Below are 11,580 nucleotides of genomic sequence, written 5' to 3'. Positions count from 1 at the left end.
CGTGGACTTCAACTCCCAGAATTCCTGAGCCAGCTGTGCTGGCTCAGGAATTCTGGGAGTTGAAGTCCACGAGTCATAAAAGAGCCAAGGTTGACTACCCCTGTTCTAAACTCTATTGTGACATGAGCGACTTTCCTCTTGGCATTGAGGGTTCTCTCTTCATTATTTATCTCTATGTCCAACTTCGCACCTCCTCTTCCCGGCGTTCAATGCGCGAGAAAGAACAGCTGGCCCGCGAGAGAGTGTTTAGGCCGGAACCGGGAGGGCTGCCTCGTCTCGGGCCCTGGCTGAGATTCTATGCAGCGTCGGTCGCCTCCAGAGGCGATGATTGCGCCAGAAATGTCCGGCCAGAGCCATTCCGGGGAGGAACCGGACGAACTGACAACGCGGCGCTTGATCCGCCAACAGTACCGAGAACTAATTTCTACCGTTCAGCGTAGGTTCCTCCCCACCGAGTAGGAGAGAAACGGCGCAAACTAATCCGGGATGAGGCTTCCGTTGATCCAGGAAACTTGCTTGGTGGCCTCGGATCGGTCGCCGCCGCTGCTTAACTCTGTCTACATGGCGGGGATGATGGCCGGGGGCGGGGGGGGGGATAAAGAGGGAAACTCCTGACTAAGTCTTAGGATCGAGGGCTCCTCGGTGCTCTCTGAGCTTGGTTGTTTTCTTGCAGACGTTTCTTTGCCCAAACTAGGTAACATCATCCGTGTTAGACTGAATGTGCCTTAAGATCCTGCGAGACAGCGGGGCAACACATAAACATGTGCTCTTCTCCTGTTTGGGGATCCTTTTTCCTGTCTGTGGAGATGATGGACGGGGTGCATTCCAGTCACGCATGTTTTCCATTCCCACTTTGCTGTGATCTGGAGATGGAGTTTGAAAGATCCCACCTTTCTGAGATTCCCCCCCCCCCAAAAAACCTTCATTCTTCTAATTTAGTGGTTCTCAACCTGTGGGTCGGGACCCCATTTGGGGTCGATCGACCATTTCACGGGGGTCACCAAGCAAGGCTGTCTGCCATTTTTTTTGTCCATTTTTTCCCCCTTTCCCAGCGGGTGCCTTACCTCCCTTGGGTTGGGCCAGCTGGTGGTCGGCCTGCTCCGTCTTGCCAGCTACGCCTCGGCCAGCACAGGGGGCGGAACCACGCATGCGCGGCGCTCCTGGGCAGGGAAAGTCCTCGACTTACGACCGGTTTAGTCCTCGACTTACGACCGGTTGGGGTCGCGGCATTAAAAAGGTTGAGAACCACTGTTCTAATGAATGAAGTCTAAATGCCTCAGCAATGCTTTCTACATGGGGCTCCCCTTGAGGTGCACCTGGAGGCTCCAGCTAGTTCAGAATGCGGCTGTGACGGGGATTTTGGGGGCCTCTAGATGCTCCCATGTAACACCTCTCCTGCGCGAGCTGCACTGGCTGCCGGTGGCCTTCCGGGTGCGCTTCAAGGTGTTAGTAACAACTTTTAAAGCGCTCCATGGCAACGGACCTAGGTATTTGCAAGACCGCCTCCTACCAAATATCTCCCTTCAACCAGTCCGCTCCCACAGAGAGGGCCTCCTTAGGGTACCGTGGGCCAGCCAATGCCGGCTGGCGATTTGAGAGCTTTCTCTGTGGCAGCTCCTGCCCTCTGGAATGACCTGCCCCCCAACCTACGTACAATTGCGGACCTGCGCCTCTTCTGCCGAGCCCTGAAAACTCATCTGTTCCATGCGGCCGGCCTGGCGTAGTTTTGATTGGGTTTTGTTAGGGGTTTCATATTTTAGAGCAGGCTTTTATGTAATATTTACTGTTACATATTTTATTGCCTGTTCACCGCCCTGAGTCCCGTAAGGGAGATAGGGCGGTATATAAATTTAAATAATAAAATAAATAAATAGTGAGGGTGTGTGTCACAAACTTTTTTTTATTAAAAAAATGTAAAATGTTTTTTAAATCTAAATCGTAATTGGAATCTTCGGGCATGTTGTGCTTCAGGAAGTGGAACTCTGCCTTGCAAATTGGTGCATATACTGGTTTTAACGGGGTGGCCTTTTTGGTTACGTATCTCAATGATTAAATATGTTTTTCCCCCTGTTTTCCTAGAGAACCATGAACTGATGCTAAGCACCAATAATGATAAATTGACAGAAGCTCTAGAAGATGCTGATAAACTATTTACTGGAGGTAAGATGAGAATTTCCCCAAATACTTACCATTTCTTCAGTGCTTGATTTCTTTCTAGAAATCGCTTCAAATAAAAAAATATGTGTCACATCACCACTTTTATTTAATCCATTCAACTTATTCTAGTGAGAAAAATATAAACTATTTTGTTTACTAACGGTAGCCTTTTGTATTCTTCAGAAAGCATGAAGAGTAATTTTCTATTAGCCTGAAGGAATTAGTAGAGGCAAGCAGAGAGGAAAATTACTTTATTTCCCTTTGTAATTAAAGTAATTAAAAATCCAATCTCATCTCTTTTTCTTCTCTCTTGTCTTAATGATATGCTACTTTCTTTTTGATTGATAGGCATCAGTGTCATTTTTATTAATACTTCATGTTCGGTGGGCAGTATATGTTACATCAAGTGATATAATATGAATATAAAGTGATAAAGTATGAAACTCAGCACTAAGAATAATTATTATTGTTTTAAGTATTAAGAAAAGCCCAGAGCATGCTTTTACAAGACAATAATGTAATAATGAACAGAGTAGTCACACATAGGATAAGCAAGCAATATGCAATAAATGAAAAAATGTTACCAGGTAATATCCACCCTGCATAGACAACATATTTCTCTCACAAAAATGCACCTTTTCTTCTAGCCCATTACATTGAATTGTTAACTTAATCTTATTTAGTTAACCTAAACAACAGGCATCCATCGGAAGTTGAATATTAATGAAAATTACGTTATTGTGTTCAATTCCCTTTGAATCTAGCAAAATATTTTTCTTCTTTCAAAACAGTATCCTTTGCAAGGGAGGCCGCTTTGGATGCCCAGTTCCTAGTTTTGGCATCAAATCTAGGAAAAGAAAAAGCAAGCCAGTTACACTCAGATATGACAGTATTTGATCCATCTGCATTTGCTGAAGATTTAGTAAGTTTGCAATGATGAGCTGTATAGTAATATAAGCTTTTCTGTTTTATTAAATAGAACTTGAAGCTGTATAGCAATATAAGACTTTTCTGTTTTATTAAATAGAACTTGATGATATATATAAAATGATCCCATCAACATTTCATGATAGTAAATCATCATGTATTCATTGTTTAAATGGGAAACAAAATATTTTTTTAGCAAAGCTACTATCAGTATTTAGAAGTGTACTTAAATCTTTCACTTATATAAGCTGAAATATAAGTTTTAGAGACTGAAGCCAAAAAAAGTATGCAGTGCACTTGAGGTCCTTGAGTTCATGAGAACCAGACTGTTAGCTTGCTGTTGCATTAATCATATATTTTAATAAGAGTTAGAACCCCTTTGCTTATTTTAAATGTAGGCTGTAACTCTTGGGCTATCATACTCTATAACCTCTTCCCTGGTTTTCTCATTAACTTCAAATTAGTGAATTCTTGCATTATTGAAAATTAAACTATTCTATATCAAAAATGTAGTGATCTAGATATGCTTTTTTGATCCTGTAGAATTATTTTGCTGTACTGGGTAATTAGAATCGTAAGCCATGTGTCACAGTTAATAATTCATTTTTGTTCCATCACCAGTCATGAGCCAAAGAAAATTAAAAATTACTGCTCAGGTTTCTTTAGACTTTCATTTTTTTTAGTTGGCATCACAGACCTGGGTTTGGAAAAAAACATATTTGTCTGCTTGTCTTGTCTGGAATCACATATTATAGTAGCTAAGACAATTCAAATAGTTCTTTGTATCACTGCAAAGAGAAAATTGGCTGCCTCCTCAATTTAAGTTATGTAAATAGTTCTGCATTTTTGGAGAAGGTGGTGAGGGAGGAATGATTTGTGCAAAGGGATAACATATGCCACATATTTTAAACTGAATTTCCTGTTTAAAAAAAACAAGATAAATTGATTAAGATGTTGTGATTTCAGATCAAAGTTGTAATATACTTTATTTTGAATTATTTAATATGCAATTAGTATCATTCAGAATAGATTTAGACATGAGTGTAACTCCGCAAGCATGATGTTGTGTACCTTAACATATTTCTTCTTGAATTCTAATTTAATATTGTCCATGCATTTTGTATAAAAATGCAAATTGATACCATAATATATTTCTCCTACAGTTATCACTTATGGGTCTAAATCGTTTGGAAACAGAAGAAAGTGATAGTGAAGAAGAACAGGTTGCTAGTGGATTCTTACCTCATAATGCTTGGCATAAACTTGGTGAAGAAGCAAAAAAATACTTTAGGAGGGCACCAGTTTTCCATTTCATGTGAGTTTATTTGTGGTACCCTTCCTTTCAGTCTGGTGTGATATCTTTTTTCACAGGAATTACGCTACAGATTTATTGTAGATTGGGACTTGAATAGCACAATTAAAGCAGCTTGCACAATGTAATTTGAGATGTGTTTCTCTACTGCTGTCTTTGAGCTTTGACAGCAGCACTTGCACTTTCTGAGGAGTTGTTGAAGTGAGCAAAATAAACTAAAGACCTTTTATTAAGTTATCATCCCTATATTCCATCAAATGGGTTTGGGGCAAGGAGGTTTCTGAATAGAAAATGCAGTTGACCCTAATTTATTCTGTAATTGGAACAAGTTCTTCTTTCCAACAGTGCTTCTATAAATGTTTCCTTTTGTTGCTCTTAGGTAATAGTGTTTTAAAATTTGAAATAAGAGCAAGAAATGTGTATAGTTGAGAACAACCAGATTAGGATTTTGCATTCATATGCATTAGTCTGACATGACTCTAAAATTAAAACATTATTAGGTCTGAAGGCATGAAGCTGAAAGAAATTCTAATCTCTCAGAAGTTCAAACACCAGGGTTTTTTGTTTTTTTTTAGGCTTATGTCGCTATATCCTTTTAGCTTGTTAGCCATGTTTGCAAAATAGAATTACAGTGTTATGTTTTCAGGTTATTTGGAATGTTACATAAGGAATTTACAATGTTTTCATTGGCTTAGGTTGGGCACATTTACTCCTGATCCTCCTGTTGAAAGGCCACGCATTGAAAGGCAACGAAAGAAGGCAACATCAGATGGAAACAGAGTAATGCCTGCACAAGTGAGTTACCTCTGATAAAGCCTAATATTACTTTGGGGATGAGAAACTTTCAACTGAAATTCATAGCACAGTAACAGAAGAGGAAACGTAAATAGATTTTTTTTTTGTCATAACAAAGCATTATGGTGAACAATGATTTTTATGCAGATGTTTGGTTCTGGCTTAATAATCTTCTAATATAAATACATGGGAAAATATTTATTGAATCAGCTGATTTTTGTAATTTGTAAATGGTGCATAAAGCTTTAAACTCAATTTTAAAAGCTTGTTTTTCATACCAGTAGATTTATTTCAGCTCAGTACTATTTTTGCACATTCTCCTATTTTTTTAAAATTACATTTCATTTCTCCCAGAAATCAAGTTTACATTGATAAAAGTATTGATGGTTATGAGGTACCACAATAAAATATGCTTTAAGGAAAACCACAATATTCTTTAAAAGAAATTCAGAATATTATAATGGGAACAGGAAGACTGCTATAATATTGTCATAAAATATAGCTATATTAATAATAGCTTGTTAAGTTAATTCCTTTTTTAGTTAAAGAAAATGGAAGAATCTCATCAAGAAGCTACTGAAAAAGAAGTAGAAAGGATTTTGGGATTCTTACAAGCCTATTATGCAGAAGAGCGTAAGTTAATGGATTTCAGCATTCTCACAGTTGCCTCTCTTTCCTTTAAGTATTGTTATGGGGGCTAGAAAAAGTATGATATTGAGAATGCTATGTAAGAACAAAAATATTTGAGCAGAAAAGATCTGTTGAAGTTATAAAGAGGTTGTGTGCTTCAAATATTTAGTTGTATTTTTTCTGCAATTAGCTTAATTTTCAAGGTGATATTTTTACTGGAAATGCTTACTTATATTAATTTGACTCCATATGCACATATTTCTCAATCTGATGTTATGATAATACTTTGCTCTAGGAAGAATCATTCAGATGGCATATAAGATTTGTTAAGAAAATTTAGTTTACATTTCTCATTCTGCTGCAAACCATAATTAAATGTCTTTAAATAAAAAAATTGAATAGTGAAAATATTAAATGTGGGCTTAGGATTTTTTCCATTCATATATGAATGATAGCTAAATGATATTGAACATAGAAAGTAAACTAGAAATAGACTGAATAGCTAAATGAACTTATCAATATCAAAACTATGTTATTTTTACATTATAGCTGATACACCAATATCTTTCCTTGAGTTTGTGACAGACCCAAATTCTTTTGCACGAACTGTGGAAAACATGTTTCATGTCTCATTCTTAATAAGGGTAAGGAGAAACAATTTTCTCCCTTAATTGTAAGCAAAATGTATTGTGCCACAAATATAAGCACAGGATCTGAACCATCCATGTTGAAGGGCTGCTATTGACTAATTCTTATTTCATCACTTATGTAATGCAAAGTTTGATGTGTGTTTATAATTTACTAACCCCTCCCTCTTTTATATACTAGATTTTTGTCCTTTTGACAGTTGTAATAAATTGATTTTGAAACAAGCTTGATAATTATAAGAATTTAATATATTTAGGCACTTGAAATATGGATCATGCTTTGTTTTTGTTAAAAAAATCTGATTGTTTTTTCATAATGGAAATAAGTTGGTTTTAAGTCTTATATCTATCTACTGTTTAAAAGATTAAAACTGGAAAATTAATTCCTGAATGACTGGGATAATCATAACAATCATGGTTTATTTCATATGCTATAAATGGCTGTAATCATACAATCCACTTAATCAAAACCAAACAAATAATAGGTGGCTAAATTTGTTTACCATTCTTATCACTTGAATTCAGCTCGGTAAATGTATTTCAGATTTCATAACTTGTTTTTGAAAGGTTTGCTATCTTAGAAGTAAATTGAACTTTTTTTTTTTCTAGGATGGACTTGCAAGAATAAAACTGGATCAAGATAAGCTTCCTATAATAGGTAACGTTGGAATATTTAATACTAGGAATTGTTTTAAATAAATGTCTTTATGTCTTTTAATTTGATATATACTTGAATTTATATTGTTTTAGTGAAATGGCATTTTTGTTTTTTAAATATAACTGTGTGTCCCCAAAATACAATATTTTATTAGAACCTTTACGTCCAGAAGAAGTAGAAAGTTATGAGGATACTCACGCACGAAAGCAAGCAGTCATATCAATGAGCTATCAAGAGTGGAAGGTATAATTAAATATTTTATTTCCTGAAGTTATTTTAAATATCCCTGAATTGCGTTTCTGTGCCTAAAATGCTGTAACTAGGATTAGCGCATCTATATTATTCAACTTGTGTATCACAGTAAGATGGACTGACTGTTGGTTAAAGTAGTAATGTATTTCATTCATGAATTTTGTACAGTCTCCCATCTTAAAAAAAAATTGCAGCACTTTACCAGAATTTACATTGTAAAAGTATGATAAAAATAAATGCTAGTCAGAAGTTCTGTTAACGTGTAATATACATAACTTTGCATTTAACAGCTTAATATTTTAACTAACGGTGGTTGAAAAGGTAGATATGTTTATTAATGCACATTTTTATCTATAATACTATGAATTAAAGACATTAATTTTTTATTTTCACATAGAATATTGTGGAGATATTTGAAATTTCACAGACAATGATTCCACCTGTTTCACAGTCACAGACATGAGATGAAGCTGATCTGAATGTAAGGTACTATTTTTTGTTTAATTTCTCTGATATCGTTTTTGTTGTTGCTATTCAAGCATAATAAATGCTAGTTTGGGCTGATTTCAATCTCACTCTTTTACACAGGTATCCATAGTTCTGTAAGAACCAGCCTGATCTTGGAAGGAGAATGGAAATGAGCAAAACTTTCCTGTTTAAGTATTGTATATTTGCTTGAATAAGGGGAGTGCTTCCAGGTTTTCTAAATAACAATGTTGTATTATACAACATACTGTACATTGTTTATTTGCTGTAACAACAGATTAGTCTCAAATTGTTGTAGCTTTTATGTTCTGAATGTGCTTTGTCTTATTACAATTCATTTGGTCAACATTATGTTATTTCAGTTTGTATTTCACCTTTCCACAAAGCAAAAAGAAGTTAGCTAACAATAAAAACAAAGTATGATTTTCAGTAAAAGAAGACATTTGATCAGTCTTCAGAGGTGGAAAAGAGTGGTGGCTTGCCACTGCTCCCAAGGGTGTTTGCTCTGTATTTTTGGAGTGACCCAGAACGTGCCTTCTTTTATGTGCCTGACAAAGACCGCTTTAAAGGTCATTTAATGTCCAAGCAGATTCATACTGAGAGACACAAACAGTTGTGCCTGAAACCATTTAAATGTTAAAGGAGTAGAATGGTACTATCCCAGTTCCTTTGTGTTGCAGCAGTATGTGTTAATTATATTTTAGTTTAGGAGAACATGCACTTTTCTAAAGCTTATTTATAGTTCCGTAGCTAAATTAGCTTTTGAACCTCATTATTTGTGAATGATGGTACAGAGAAGAAAAATGGGGAGTGGAAATGCAAGGCCGAGAAGAAAAGTACATCAGGCTGTCTACATCATAGAATGTACTCACCTCGTTGAAATACTTTGCTTTCCTCCATCATACTATTTTGATGTCATTCTGCATTTAAGACAAGCATTCAAATGTTTATGGTAGAATGTCTTTGAGAAATGGCATATAAAAACGAAATAGCTTCTATTGTGGATGTCATTCCGTGTTATAGATTATTGAAACTTGGGCAGAAGCATCCATTTGTAATTAAAACACTTTGAAACACTTTTCTAGTGGTTGTATGTTTCAAGATTAATAATTTCAAATGTTTCTGTAGTCATTTTTGAGTTATGCAAACTTGTTAATCTTTAAATAATAATATAAATATTAAATATAGATAACATGGAAGCTTTGGCTTTGAAAAGACTATTTTTTTGGACTAAAGATGCAGTCTAGTAGATTCTGGGAAGCTGCCCTGCACCTTATAAATTACTCTTTATAAGTATTTTCTTGGAAAGTTGCACGAGATAACAAAGTATACTGGTATTATAGCTGATACAAAAAATATGTGGAACTGGATTAGTTGTTAACTTATAAAATTCTATGGTGTTCTTCTACCCCTAGCATATATTATTCTGTCACTGGATTTCTAACAGTAATAGCATATGGGCGTCATACAAATCATACATAATATAAATGCATCAAGGAGATTTGTTTTTCAATCCAAATGATTTTAGACAATTGTAGCCTGACTGCATTAATAAGTGCAGAGAATGCAGTCTTGTCAAACTAAACTATTCAGCTATATAAGGCAATAATGTAGGATTGTGGGAAAAATAGGAATGATCCCTCCTAGCATGCATGTATGTATACCTACTACAATTATTGTCAATGCTGCTAACATCGGATGTTCTTGCTTTGACAATAGATGGAAATGCAGCCATTTTCTCTATTGCTTTTAGAATTAGTTGCTGCTGGGAGGGGGAATAGGGATGAGAGTCCAGCTAGTCATAACAATAACAACTTAATCGTGGGAACCCAAGGACATTGGGCCCAGAGCTGTTAGTGTTTTGGTGGGCTAGAGAGCTGGGGAGAAAGCCCGCTAATTGGGGAATGTGATTTATGACTGTTTATTGGAGGAGGGAATTGTGCTTTGTTACTTTGTATCCAGGGGAGGGGAATTTAGTTTCTGGTTTCAACTATGTAGCGCCGATACTTTGTTTCTCGAATAAAAGATTCTTTACGGTAAACAATGCCTCGAAGTTCTTTTGAAGAGTTTCATCTATTGGAACCATGACAATTATGTTAAATTAAAGATCATTGCAACAAAAAATACAGGTGTACAAATAAAATGATAGATCTATAGAATGATGTACCAATGCTAATGTGTTTCCGGCATCTTTTTTAAAACAACATTTTCTACTGTCTTTCACCACTGTTAATTATTACCCTTATGTTTTTAATGGATGATTTTTTTGTTTTGTTATAGTATAATTTATTACCATTATATTTTATTTCTGGATATGGATATGTATGGTGCATATTTTCAAATTATATTTTAGCAACTTGCATAACAAAACAATTATAACCTTTGGAAAAATTAGATCAATTGTAAACATTATACTTGTGTATAAAGTATGTGGTTATACTGAAAATATTAAATGAAAATCTTGCACAGGTGCCATACAACCCTTTGTCTATGGCAGGTAAGGACTTGAATCAATTTTGGCCAATAAAGGATACCTATCCTGCCTAGTTTTAATAGTACGGCTGATTACTTGAAGGATAAATTACTGGAATATACCACAACTATCCCTTAAATATGTTTCAAAATTGTGGATGGCCTACAGTAGGATAGCATTGGTAGTAAGTGGTACCTCTTAGAGGTGCGGTATCATTTCTGTATTGAAACAATTTACAGTGGATTGCCAAATTGCTTTGTGAAACCAAAGTGCTCCCTTTTCTGGACATAATTGTGGTGAAATGTGCAGCATAAAATTCTGGATTTTTTTTTTCAGCAAGAAGGGAACCTTTTTTTGGAAGACAAAGAGTTGGAGTTTAGGCAGAAAGCCTGATTATAGCTTAGAAATAGACTTGAAATCTTAGTTAGATCTTCTAGAATTCATTTACTGCTGATTTGTAATAATACAGGTGGTCCTCGACATATGATTAATTGAGCAAGGAATTATGGTCACAAGTTATACTACTTAAGTAGGTCATCACATGATCGTGTCTGATTTTGTGACCTTTTTTGCATGGTCTTTAAGCAAATGGCTGTTATTTTGTTGGAAACTTGAAGTAAACACCAGTTAACAGCAAAAAATGTTGCAAACTGATCATATGACTGGGATGCTGCAAAAAGCTGCAAAGGCGGGCTAATTGTCAAGTGTCCAAAATGACCGGGAGGGGGGGAGAGACAGTCAGAATTTTGAATCGGGTTGTAAGTACCTTTGGGAGGGGGGGCTGTTGTATCTTTGGTTGTAAGTCGAGCGCTATCTGTATTGTGCCCAGGCCATTTGGGTTGGGTGATATATACATTTCATCTCAGTCTTTAGTATAGCTATTACAACATATTGATGCCAGCATCATATGAATTCAAAGTACAAAGAATATTCCATCACCTTTTGTAAATATTGAACACATCTCTTAAATATCTTACTCTGAATCTTCACACCTAGAAAAGTATTTCTCATAAGTAGAACAATTAAATAAGGACCAAATAATGGATTAACTAAAGGCAAAAATCTGTGTGGTTGCTAAGAATCAACAGCAATTTGATGGCACATAATCAAAAAGCCAGTAATTTTGAAGTACAAGTAGCCCTCACTTAGCACCAAGTGACATGGTTGTTAAATGAAATGTCACATTAATGTAGTAAATTGAACAATTATTAGAATAATGATGTGTCTGCATAATTGCTAGAAC

General features: G+C 35.7%; 1 protein-coding gene across 2 annotated transcripts; it reads left to right on the top strand.

Moving 5' to 3' along the window:
* Nucleotides 1-220: 220 nt before the first annotated feature.
* Nucleotides 221-9,549, top strand: NSMCE4A (NSE4 homolog A, SMC5-SMC6 complex component). 2 transcript variants are annotated; one of them, XM_015817240.1, is made up of 11 exons: nucleotides 221-436; nucleotides 2,080-2,160; nucleotides 2,949-3,079; nucleotides 4,248-4,399; nucleotides 5,092-5,191; nucleotides 5,734-5,824; nucleotides 6,371-6,465; nucleotides 7,078-7,126; nucleotides 7,281-7,369; nucleotides 7,776-7,859; nucleotides 7,967-9,549. In XM_015817240.1, the coding sequence occupies exons 1-10, from the start codon at nucleotides 298-300 to the stop codon at nucleotides 7,839-7,841; spliced, it is 993 nt and encodes a 330-aa protein (XP_015672726.1). In that variant the 5' UTR covers nucleotides 221-297; the 3' UTR covers nucleotides 7,842-7,859; nucleotides 7,967-9,549. The 2 variants fall into 2 exon arrangements, with proteins under 2 accessions (XP_015672726.1, XP_015672725.1); XM_015817239.1 differs by having other exon boundaries at nucleotides 7,776-7,864.
* Nucleotides 9,550-11,580: the final 2,031 nt, after the last annotated feature.

Source organism: Protobothrops mucrosquamatus, unplaced genomic scaffold (genome assembly GCF_001527695.2).
Source record: "Protobothrops mucrosquamatus isolate PMUCROS unplaced genomic scaffold, P.Mucros_1.0 scaffold566, whole genome shotgun sequence".
Classification (NCBI taxonomy): domain Eukaryota; kingdom Metazoa; phylum Chordata; class Lepidosauria; order Squamata; family Viperidae; genus Protobothrops; species Protobothrops mucrosquamatus.
Note: the sequence above shows the minus strand (reverse complement) of the source record. Positions and strands in the feature narration are given on the sequence as shown.